Source organism: Trichomonas vaginalis, chromosome VI (genome assembly GCF_026262505.1).
Source record: "Trichomonas vaginalis G3 chromosome VI, whole genome shotgun sequence".
NCBI classification, from domain to species: Eukaryota; Parabasalia; order Trichomonadida; family Trichomonadidae; genus Trichomonas; species Trichomonas vaginalis.
Window position 1 is genome coordinate 20,097,150 of NC_067208.1, and position 12,487 is coordinate 20,109,636.

Below are 12,487 nucleotides of genomic sequence, written 5' to 3' on the forward strand. Positions count from 1 at the left end.
AACGAAACCCTTATTTGGCAAAAGAAAATCAGAATCAAAATGAGAATTACAAGAAGATAATAAATCTTCTTCTTAAATCAATTTAAATTTTACTATGATCTATTTATTTCCTCAGCATACTACTAAGCAAACTGTGCGGGTAATTCAGAAGCAATCTGTCTGTACTTTAATAATTCTCAAATATGTTTAAATAAAATATCAAACAAATCGATGATAAGTCACTCTTTGTTCAATAATTTGTTATATTTTATTTAAAGAGATTTATCATAATTTGTGTATCGATGAAAAAAAAAATATTATATTTTAAAAAAATCTAAATTTTTATTTTCTATTATTCTTATTTGATTGCTGAGGCATGTTCTGAGCCAATTCCTCTATCCCAACGAGTAACTGTTTGTGTTTCTCGTTCTCTGGGTCTAATTCGTTCGCAATCTTTATTTCAGACAGCGCGTAAGGGACATTCGAACTGTTTATGTAAATCATGGCCATTCTCGCGTGTAAATAGGACAAATTCTTCTTGTTTACACAGAATTTGTCAAAATTCTCGATTGCCTTCTGTAGAATTGTCTGGCTGACCTTTGGATCGATCTGTGCTGCAAGATCTGATGCAATCAACGAAGCATTGATGCAGGAAGGATGGAACGGATAGAATAATTCGACCAAACTCAAAACTCGAACTGCGAGAACGTAACTGAGCGTTTTCATGCCGAGCATTGATGCCAATTCACGGAGGATGGAGTATCTGATGATAATTTCTGGATCAAACTGGTCATAATAATGTTCACTGATTATTAAGGATTTTGTAATCATATCGAAGCTTGCCTGGTATTCTTTTGTCTGCATCTTTATCAATGCAATGTAAAACAGTGTCGTAGCCATTGTTTTGTCGAAGATATCTTTGGAATCTTTTGCAATTGTCTGGAAAATGTTCAAAGAAGATGATAAATCACCAGCTGTATAGAGAGAAGTGCCAATATTTACCATCCTTTCGGCAACTGCTGACTTGGAAAAGCTGAATTTGATTAATGGCTCAACATCAACGACATGATCAAAGCAAAGCTTGTCAACTGATGCGCGAGGTACAACTTTGACACTAAATGAAGATAATACGCCACTCAAAATAAGATTCTTGGCGCTGGCAGGGAAATCATTTAATTCATAATTGTATTTTTCAAGGCAGATCTGCTTAATCTTTTCTCTGATAGCTGCTACATTCTCTTCTGTACCTGCAGTGTTAGTAATTCTGTTGATTGTAGTAATTAAAGTTTGGATATCAGTACTTTCATGTCTATGAAGGTATTTGATGGATCTGATGATCATCTCCGCTTCAATGATGATCAAAGATGCCTTTAACAAGTCAATTTCGTCTGAATTTGTCTGGATTTCCTGAGTTTCCTCAGAATTTTCAGTGTCACTTTTTGGAGAGGAAGTTCCCTTTTCGGTTTTTTCTTTTTCAATTTTCTGTTTTTCAAAAATTGTGTTTTTGACGTGTTTAGCAACTTCACCGAGATACCTAGCATTAATACCACGCCTGTGCATCTCATTAACAATTGAAGTTCCGTTTGAAACGAAACCATTTGTTTGAACAAAATCTTCGATGAAAAGTGGAATCAAATGTGTCTTTAAGAATGAAGCGAGTTCAATTATGTTCTGAGGGACCTCTTTAGCATTGGAATCAACAGTCAAAGCGTTGACATCGAATAAAATTCTTTCAATTTTGTCCAAAATCGCTGCTTTCCTCTTGTTGAGTTCTTCGCCTGTTCCTCTGTACATTTTCTCTCTGTCTCCGCCAAGCTTAACAAGCTCTTCATCGTTCTTTTGTAAAGTTTTGAATTCTTCAAATTGAGAAACCGCTTCTCGTTTAATAATCTTTCCGTGGTCCTTAACAGGGTCTGGGAAATTATAGTCACGAGGGGTTGCTACGTGGAAATCTGCGATGTACTTGTTTCCGTCTGATCCGATGATGCCTGAGCAGTCAGAACAAGTATAAATTTTGCGATCATTTGCACTTTTTACAGATGAAGGGGCAACTCCGATCTTTTCAGCAAGTTCTTTGAAGAAACCATCGAATTCATCGCTAAATCTGTAAATTGAGTGGTCTTCGATATCATATCCTTGTACAACTTGAGCTTTTCTGTAAAGTAAGCCAGGAACAAGGCATTGGACAACCCAACGCTCGTTAAAATAGTCAACAATCATCGTTTTAGATACTTTGTAGCCATTACTGAGTGCTTTTATGAGTGGATATGTATCAATGTTATGAGAGAACGTTCTGTGAGCAGCATCTGCACCTCCCTTGTTCTCGTATAATGGCGCGAGTGCATAAAGTGGTGCAATAAAGAGATCGTGGTAAGAATATGATCCAAGATCGTTCATTGGTGGAATTAAGCCACGTTTGATGTTGATAATGCCATTAATAGTGTTTTTGATGAATGCCTGTTCAACTTTTCCGACGTAAACATCATGAAAATTGTCATTTGGAAGAGAATCAATGATATCATCGATATTTCCAAGGATAGAGCCATCTTCTTGGTCGAATAACCTAAGTAGTATGTTGTGGTCGCTATCGGTTTCGTTGGAATTGTTGTAAATCTTGTGGCCATCAATAAAATTATGAAATCCGTGCCTTTCAAGAGGGAAAAGTTCGCACCAACGCTTGGAAACTGATATGTAATGATCTCTGAACGTACGAGAAAGAGAAATAACAAGTAAATGCAAAGATTTGAAGATTTTATCTTTTTCAACATAAAAACCGGTCTGAGAAGCATTGATTATGTATTCTTTGCCTTCAGCTGTTGTCAAGGCGAACTTCAAATGAATGCCTTCGAGGCGTTCTGCGATGGTTGGTTGATTTGGAGCGAGATCGAATGTTTTAATGAGCTCTTTTGTCAAAGGGGTCAAATATCTTGATGGATAGATGCCAGAAATCTCACCAGGCAATGGTAAATTCTTATAATCTTTTGAATAATTTTGTAAAAGCCAACCTATTACAGATTGTCTGCAATCGCTGCAATTTCTGGAAGTTGTTAGTGAAAATACGATACGAGCAAATTGTTGTGCGTGATTTAATGCGTCAAGTTCGCTGAAATTGTTGACAATAAGTGTTGCATTTAAGATATCATTCTCGAGATCGATTTTCAGATTTGAGTTTGTTGTGACTACGCCGGACTTGGTCGCTATACTGCAGTTTGTGAACCAACATAAAGCTGGATCGTTTTGAATGGATTCCGCAAGTATCACAGGGTTAAGATCCGCTATCATGAACTTATATGGATCAATTCCTTCGGATTTAATTGTGATATTTGTTGGAATTGGTTTTGATTCAGTCATAAAAAAATTTTTGGGAAAAAAAAATCTTTTTAGGTCAGAAGATTGTTCAGCAATTTTTATATGGATATCAAAGGTATCACGAATAAAAAAGTAAAGATGAAAGAGCTTTGGGATATGCTTATTCACTAGGTTTAAAAATAGTTTCGTATACTCGCGAATTAATGAAAATTAGCTGATTCAATTAATTTTTTTCAAAATTGGTAAACTCAAAAAGTGACAAATTGCACACTTGAACTTGTTTCAATCAATCATGATTGCACTTATGGCAAATAGTTACTATAAATTAGCAACTTTATTTCACATAACAAAACGCTTATGAAAAGCATTTTGGATTTACTTAAGTTTATTACAAATATATTCTAAACTTCGATACTTGTTTCTAGGAATTTATAACGTGATTTCAAATAATGCTCATACAGAATCTTGCAAATATTTATATGACTTCTCATACCTTTTCTAATTTCATTTTCATTACAAAATATCTTAGAAAAATCTTGGACAATTTTTAATGTTTAATGTTTATTTTGAAATAAAGCATATATTGGCATCTCTTGTTTCAAAATAGAATCACTTTAGAAAAAAAAAATTATTTGATGGCACCTTGCTTTTTTAAGTATGTGACAATTTCTTTTATCTTATGCTGGATTGCGACAGTAAGAGGGCTTTTCCAATATACATGAAAAGAACTGGCTAAAGCAATGATAAACATTATAAGGCTTTTCTAAAGCCAAGTTAACATCAGCTCCATGTTCCACCAAGAATTTAACAATTTCTATCGAATCCTTTCGAATTGCAATACTAAGAGGACAATCATTAATATAGAGAGATCTTCATATAAAAATGATAAGTATTAAAAGAAAAAAGGGGAATACGTATCATGTTAACATTAGCACCATTCTCAACTAAGAATTTGACAATTTCTATTGAATTCGCTTCGATTGCAATTAAAAGAGGATATGCATTAATATCAAGAGAACTCTCTATACCAATGATAAATATTAAAAGAAATAGAATGCAATAAAACAATGATATATTTGAAAAGAAAGAGAACCATATGAAATAATGATAAGCATTTAAAGTAAGTGAATGCAATAAAACAAAGATTCATATGAAAAGAAAGAGAACAAGCTCAAATAAATATGAAAAGAAAGAGGACTATATAAAATAGAGATAAATATGAAATGAAAGATAATATTATAAAACAATTATTAAAATAAAAAGAAAGAGAAATGTCTAAAAGAATGATAAAAATGAAAAGTAAGAGAATGTTATAAAACAATAATAAAGATGAAACAGAAAATAATGCAATTAAATAATTACTGATATTAAAAAGTACAAAATGTGATAAAACAATGATAAATATGGAAAGAACGAGAAATTTGGAAAGCAATAATAAATATAAAAGGTAAGAGAATTTTATAAAAATAAGGATTCACATCAAAAGAGAGAAAATGTAATAAAATAATAATATACAATAAAATAAAAAGAACAAGATCCACGTTAACATCAGAACCATGCTCAACCAAAAATTTGATAATTTCTATTGAATTCGCTTTGATTGCAGTGCTAAGTGGACAGTCATTAATATTAAGGGAATTTCATATAACAATAATAAATATGAAAAGGAAGGGAATGAAATAAAACAATGATGAGTATGAAAAAGAATGAGAATATGGTAAAACAATGTTATATATGACAAGAAGGGGAATGTAATGAAGAAATGATATATATGTATTTATATAAAACCGGCTAAATCATTGATAAATATTAAAAGAAAGATAATACCATATAACAATAATGAACATGAAAAAGAAGAGAATGCAATAAAACAGTGAAAGATATCAAAAGAATGAGAATATGGTAAAACAAGGTTAAATATGAAAAATTAAATAATTCCATGTAAAAATGATGAATATTAGAATAAAGAGAATATCATAGTGCAATGATAAATATGGAAAGAAAGAGAATGTAATTAAATAATGATAAATATGAAAATGAAGGGAATGAAATATAGCAATGACAAATATGAAAAGAGGGATGTTAGTATAAAAGAATAATTAATATGAAAAGATAAAGAAATATCTGTATTAATGATAAATATGAAGGGAAAAAGAACATCATAAAATAATGATAAATATTAAAAGAAAGAAAATTACATAAAACATTGATAAACATCAAAAGACAAAGAATAAATTCGTGTTTACATCAGCACCATTTTCAACTAAGAATTTGACAATTTTTATTGAATTCATTTTGATTGCAATACTAAGAGGGCAATCTTTAATATTGAGAGAACTTCATGTAACATTGGTAAATATTGAAAGAAAGATAATGCCATATAACAAAGGCAAACATGAAAAGAAAGATAATTTCATAAAACAATAACAAATATTAGAAGAATTAGAATATGATAATATAATGATAATTATGAAAATAAGGACAATGTAACAAAACAATAATAAATATAAGGAGGAAGATAACTCTATAAAACAAAAAGGTGACCAAACTATTTTTTGAAAGTCCGCCATAACTTTAATGGTACTATTTCAGCGTGTACAATGAATACAAAAATTCTAAGAGTGCCACATAAAATAGTACTTTAGACTTGAGTTAATGCTACCAAGCAAATGTTAAAAAGATGACTTTAGTGTTTTGATAATCAAAGATTAAAATCATTATTGTCTAAATCAATAATCATAACGACAGAAGTTAATGTTTTTTCATAAGTGCTTTAAATCCACTTTTAAAAGTATACCTCAAAAATCAAAATACCAAAAAAAATTAGCCGATAGGTTTGGCTTTAATTTTTGTCTGCTTTTATGATTTGATATGGATGTTATAATTTTAAAAGTTGAGCCAAATTCACCAATAGATTTTTGAGATTTGCAAATACTCAATAATTTTCAGCGTGTTATCTTTTATTAAAAGAACTATTTGGTTTCAGTATCATATAAATTGATATTTACTTTCTATTTGAACCTTCATTTAGCTAATGATTTAATAATACAGATTTCATCTAGTCCTTATAAGAGAATTTTGAATTTGTTATAATAAAAAAACAAACAGATATAGCTTACACTTCTATAATAAAGATACCTTTTATAGAAATCAGTATGAAATGTGTTTTGGCTTATTGGAAGCATATCAGACATAATCGCCATAATCAAAAAATCTATATACCCAATAAGTAATAAATTTGTCGATATAGATTTTCCATAAAATTAGTTTTTAGTCTGATCTTAAAATAAATTTAATTTTTTATAAAAAAAATCACATTTAAAAGTACCTTTTTAGTAGCTCGAAATCCTGTTGGTGGATTTCGGGCGTACTTCAAAATTAGCTTTTCTTCTACATATGCAAGCTATATTTTAAATATGGAGCAAATCGGATCGGCGAAAGGAGTTTAGTTACCTTTTAAAACAATGATAAATATAAAAAGATATTGAATTTTATAAAATCATGATAAAAATGATAAGAAAAAGGACCTTCTATAGTAATAATAAATATGAAAAAGAAGAGAATTTTATCAAACAATGATAAAACTAAAAATAAAGAGGATTCTATAAAATAATAATAAATATCAAAAGACAAAGAATAAATTTCTTGTTAACATCAGCACCATTTTCAACTAAGAATTTGACAATTGACATTTGATTCACTTCGATTGCAATACTAAGAGGGCAATCATTTATTTAGAGAGAACTTGATAATAGCATTGATGAATATGAAAAGAGAGAGAATTTGATAAAATAATAAAAAGTATAAATAGAATGTGAATATAATAAAACAATGGAAAATATGAAAATAAATAAAATATCATAAAATGATAATAAATAAGATATGAAAGAGAATTTCAATAAACAATGATAAATATGAAAAGAGTGATAAAATAAAAAAACAATGATAAATATGAAAAGAAAGAGATCATATAGTTTGTTGATACCTTTTCTATTAGTAAGTAAATAAGATGCAACATCATAATTTCCGAAATACATACTTTCTGCAATTGAATCAAATGTTTGTCCTAAATTTGATTTAAGGTAATCTGCAATTTCAAAATTATGATAATCCAATGCTGTTTTAATCATGTTATCAAATGATTTGCCATCTTCTATCATTTGCATGAAAATGTTTATATTTCCACCTTGAACAGCATATTTTTCGGAGTTATCAGTGTATTTAGCTCCTAAATTTTTCAAGTAAATAAAACATAATTCTGATCCATATTTAATTGAATAATCAAGTAGAGTAATTTCTTCATCTTTTCTCTTGATTTCAATATATACTTTCTTATTAATATCAAGATTTGGGAATTTAGATTTAAGATCGTCAATTTTATCCCAAGAAATATAATATAATGGAGACTTTGTGGAATATAAATTAAGAATTTCTCCTACTTTCATTTTAGGTTCGAATTTTTCTAATGGGAATCCTTTATAATGTAATAGCGCTGCCAATTTCTCATTTTTTGGCTTGATGAAGTATGAAAATTCATTTGATAACTTTTGATAAAGTTTTGTAAATAATTTAATATCTTTATCTCGAATTGCAGAAAAGTTATCAATCAAATAAATTGCCATTTGGATTGATATTTTGTTAGTTTTAATGAATTCTATAATTTGCAATGATGATTCTGAAATATTATTGGAATTAGCCTCCCAAATAATTTTTGAGGCTTGACTAGGGTATTTAAATACTTCGATTGGCTTGAGGTTGCTAAAATCATACTCACTTTCATTTGTAAGCTGTACTGAACTTGACATATAAATATTAAGAATGGCATTTTTAGAAGTCAAAAATCATTTAGAAAAAATAATCGTTGTCATATAAATTTTGAGAGATTTACAAACAACTCGAGCCTAGAGTTGTTCTAGCTCTGAACAAAATTCACGTAAAATTCTAATTAATTGAGATGGTGTGTAGTATGAGCTTGTTCATGGTACGGATAGAAATTGAAGATATAATTTTTGAGATTCAGATGATTTTGGGCAATTCATATATAGAATGAATGAAAATGGATTAAATGTCGATATAGAATAAATTATGGTCGATCAATTTAAGATTGATAGAATCATCAAAGAATCACAAATATAAAAATTCAGAGAAATTATATAATAATCATATGGAGCGATCATATATAATGTGAAGGTAACAGATGTGTATAGAAATTTACAGGTATGTCAAAAAGAGTGTCATGAACAGGGAAGGTTATTGATTAGTCATTCAGTCTTCAAAAATGTTGTACTAAAAGATTCTCATCTGAATATAAAGTTGAATGGAAGTCTCATCTCACTAGAATGATGTACTGAATCCGAAGCATTTAGGATTGAGGGCAACACATAATGTAGGACAACTTTGATCTCAAAGCTTGCAATGTTATATTCAAAATTCACCTAATATTGTGTGATTTGACTAGCGTGATTGAATGCCCTTGCCACTTTCTAACATTTCTCAATTTTTTGATCTCCCTAACTTTATGTTCTGCTTTCTTAAGTTAGTATTTATATTTGGTAAAATGTTATTATAAAAACGTTATATAGTATCTAATATGTGTGTTGTACTTATTGTTATTAAAATAAGACATATTCGGATGACATGAAAAAATAAATAAAATATATTAGTTTAAATTAGATTTTAGTTTTAAAAAAAATCTCAGAAGAGTGCCTTAGCCTTGTCTCCGATTGATGCAACTGCCTGATCTACAGCATTCTTGTTCTTTCCGAAGTATCCCTTCAGTTTTGCTGCGGCGTTCTTTCCTTCCTGTGGAGGGAGCTGAGTCAATCCTTCGATGACCAAGTGGATGTACTGGTTCACGTCTGGAACTTTCTCTGCGAAGTCCTGAACAATTTTTGCAGCCTCTTCTCCATTCTTTGCCTTTGCGATTCTCTCGAACGCGTCGTACTGAGGGAAGAACTCTGTAACTTCCCAGAGATTGAGGATATCCGCTCTATCCAAGTTATCTTCAGCATCTTCAACGAATTTGAGCTGTGACCAGAACTCTGATTCAGCAATATCTGTTGCGATGTCACCTCTGATCTCAGAAATAGAGAACAAGAATCTTGGGATGACAACCTTGTAGATATTGGACATTTCGTGGAAGATCTGGACGAAATCATCAAATGAAACGAACTGTTCCTTGACAAGTAAAGCAAAGATGTGGGCCAAGCAAACACCCATCTTCTCGTCATCCTTTCCTTCTGCTGCCAACTCTGTCATGGCGGATTTGATCATTTCTTGTTCGAAGTAGTTCTTCTGGATCAAAGAGGCAGCGAGCTCTGCTACGACCAACTGGTTGGCCTCTGTCTGTCTTCCGATGGCTCTGAGGAGTTCCTTGGCAGATTCGAGGTCGTTCTTGAATCCGAGTTCGTTGAACATAGTAATAAAGTTAGCGATGTTTGTAGATAAGAAGAATGTCTCGACTGCTCCGTCGATGTTGTCCTTTTCTTCCATATCATCTTGGAAGTAGTCCAAATCGACAGGGATTGAATCTGAGCGCTTGAAGAGTTTCTTGTATTCACCGTTGAGTGATGTATCAACGGATGGTGAGTGTTTCATGTTTGGATCCTTGAGTTCCTTCTGCATTGTGACCTTTGCGGACTCTGTGACCTTGACGAGGTCGAGGAGCTTGGCGTATGAGTCCTTGAGGCTCTGGTCTGTAACGCCTTTCATCTTTTCGTCCAATTGTTTGATGATTGTCTCTTGTTCTTTGATGACGGAGGCTCCTCCAGCGAGAAGTAAGTCGATGAGGAGTCTGAGGCAGACGTTGATGCCACTCTTGAGGAGGGAGGATGACCACTGGCCGAGTAATTCGGATTTGACAACTTCATCACGGATCATGTGACCAGCGAATGTGACGATACCGTAGAGAAGGATCATTGTGGACTTGTCTGTGTCCTCCTTTGGAACGACAAAGGACTCATTGCATCTTTCGAGGAACATGTTGCGCATTTTGTCGGCGTACGATGTTCCCTTCATAACGTAGATCATGTGGTGGGCTAAGAGAGAGAAAAGAGCTGCAAGAGGTGGATTAAGAACTGCATGTTTGAATACGACGTTAACAAATGAGAGAACGAAGACATCGCTGTTGATACCGAGAGAGCAGAGCTCGTTGAAAACGGTCTGGAAGGTATTAACGTTGAATTGAAGCAAGATGTTGTTGATACGGTGCTGATAAACAGGAGCATCGGCTTGTTGAACTTGAGAACGACGGCGAGAGCTTGCGTTGTTCATGAAACGCTTGTAGAGTTGGAGTTCTGCATGGAACTGGAAGACATTCATGAGCTCATCTGGATTTGTAAGTTCGTTGTTGTGTCTGCGAGCTTTGATCTCTTCAATAGAATATGTATGTGCTGCACGACGTTGTTGCGAGAGCTTGGCTGCTTCTGGTGAAAGTGTAAGCTCGATCTTTGGATGCTCTGGCTTTGTGATTTGAACATTAGCAAGATGTGGTTGCTGCTCTGCTGCTTTTGCAGGTTGGATTTGAATTGATCCTTCCTTTGTAGAAAGGACAATAGAATTTTCGCTTCTTTTTTCAATTGTTGGTTTTGGTGGGTCAGTGTTACGACGTGGTTTGCCATTTCTGCCTTGATTACGGCGATCGTTCTTTTGGTTATCGCGCTTCTGGCCTTGATCTTTCCTAGGCTGATTTGAACTCATTCCTAATTTGAAAAATTAGAATTTCAATCAGAAGTTTACAAGATTGATGTAAAGTTTACAAATTAATTCTTGCAATTTTGCGATTTTTATTAGGTGTATGATAATATATGGTTGGTCACATAAACATCACATCACCTCAATTGATTGAAGTGTCACCTTTTATACAGGCGAGACACTTTCTAATTTTTTCTTTACTGACATTTTTTATTGTTGAATTTATAGAAAATTTGAGAAAAAGCAAATAGGCTGAGCAGTTCGGATGGATCATTAGGAATTTTTGTCTCTCTCTATGAAATTTAGTTGAAAATTGCAAAGCTTAGGTGCTTCTAACTTGTTATCTGAAGAGCTTAAGAGGGAGTTTCCTATAACATCTATATGCACATATATGGACTAATGTAAATTATGAATATATTTACAAAAAATTAAAAAATATTCATCTTCATGAAAGACGTGAGTTGAAAACCTCACAAAATTAATGAACATTGAACATTTATTTACTTGAACTTCACTCATTTTTGTATCACATGGAAATCATAATAGGAAGTGTTAGTCTTAATGCCATAATAACTTATTTATTACCACAAAAGGAAGGAAACCTTATTACTAAGTAAATGTTTACATCTAAAAAAAGTTTATCAAACAATTTTTTTATTCTAGCTTCTTTTTGCAAGAATAAAGGAAAGCAACAACTAGTAATACTGAAGTTGCTATACCTGAAATAATCACTGAAACAATTGAATATATATTATCGGTATGATACGTACCAGAGCTATCGAAGTTATGAATAAATATTTGCCCATATGTCTGATTCTGCATATCAGAAATATTAATAGAACCAAAGCTAGAAACTGAAGCCTCAGTAATATATTTACTGCCTTCTTGTGAAATGGTAAAAAATTCAAAGGACTGGCTGTCTTCTGACCTTTCATACTCTCTAGTAACAAAGAATGGATCTTCAATAATTCCAGTAATGAATGTAGTTTATGAGAATGCTCCGCGATATTTATTTTCCAAATAATTTCCAAAACCGGTTATTGTAAATACTGCCTGGCCAGTAGTTGAATCTGGAAATACATCATTCTTAATTATGTTCGAATTACCTACAATATTAAATATTCCACTTCCATGTGAATAAATTCAATTTTTATCACCGTTAATATTAATTATGCACGCTTTCTCCGCATTCATCTCAATAATTTTTGGTTTGGAAGCATTTATTACATAAAATTGGTCTTTTTGGCAATTGATTTTAATATATTTTGATAATTTTGGAGAAATAGGAGTCGAATTAGTAATGCGGTTGCAGAATTCGACATATTCTTGATATGTAGCTTGTTTCGAAAGCCCAAAAAGAAGAAAAGAAATCATGAAATTTGAATTTGTCAAAATCTAAAATCTGTTCAAAATTAATTTTAGCGAAATCCATTTCAATGTACTTTACCTCAGTGTTTTATGAAAAAATTTAAGAGATATCGTCAAATGTGGTTGATCTAAAAAGTGA

At 31.9% G+C, this 12,487-nt stretch overlaps 2 protein-coding genes across 2 annotated transcripts, besides 1 other annotated feature; both read right to left on the reverse strand.

Annotated features, from left to right (window-relative positions):
- Positions 1–318: 318 nt before the first annotated feature.
- Positions 319–3,332, reverse strand: TVAGG3_0897150 (intracellular distribution of mitochondria; the record flags this gene model as incomplete). The annotated part of the gene is made up of 1 exon (XM_001303356.1): positions 322–3,330. One exon carries the CDS (start codon positions 3,328–3,330, stop codon positions 322–324), a length of 3,009 nt encoding a protein of 1,002 aa, XP_001303357.1.
- A 2,491-nt stretch (positions 3,333–5,823) lies between these two features.
- Positions 5,824–6,745: a mobile genetic element.
- A 2,201-nt stretch (positions 6,746–8,946) lies between these two features.
- Positions 8,947–10,996, reverse strand: TVAGG3_0897170 (armadillo (ARM) repeat-containing protein family; the record flags this gene model as incomplete). The annotated part of the gene is made up of 1 exon (XM_001303355.2): positions 8,983–10,986. One exon carries the CDS (start codon positions 10,984–10,986, stop codon positions 8,983–8,985), a length of 2,004 nt encoding a protein of 667 aa, XP_001303356.1.
- Positions 10,997–12,487: the final 1,491 nt, after the last annotated feature.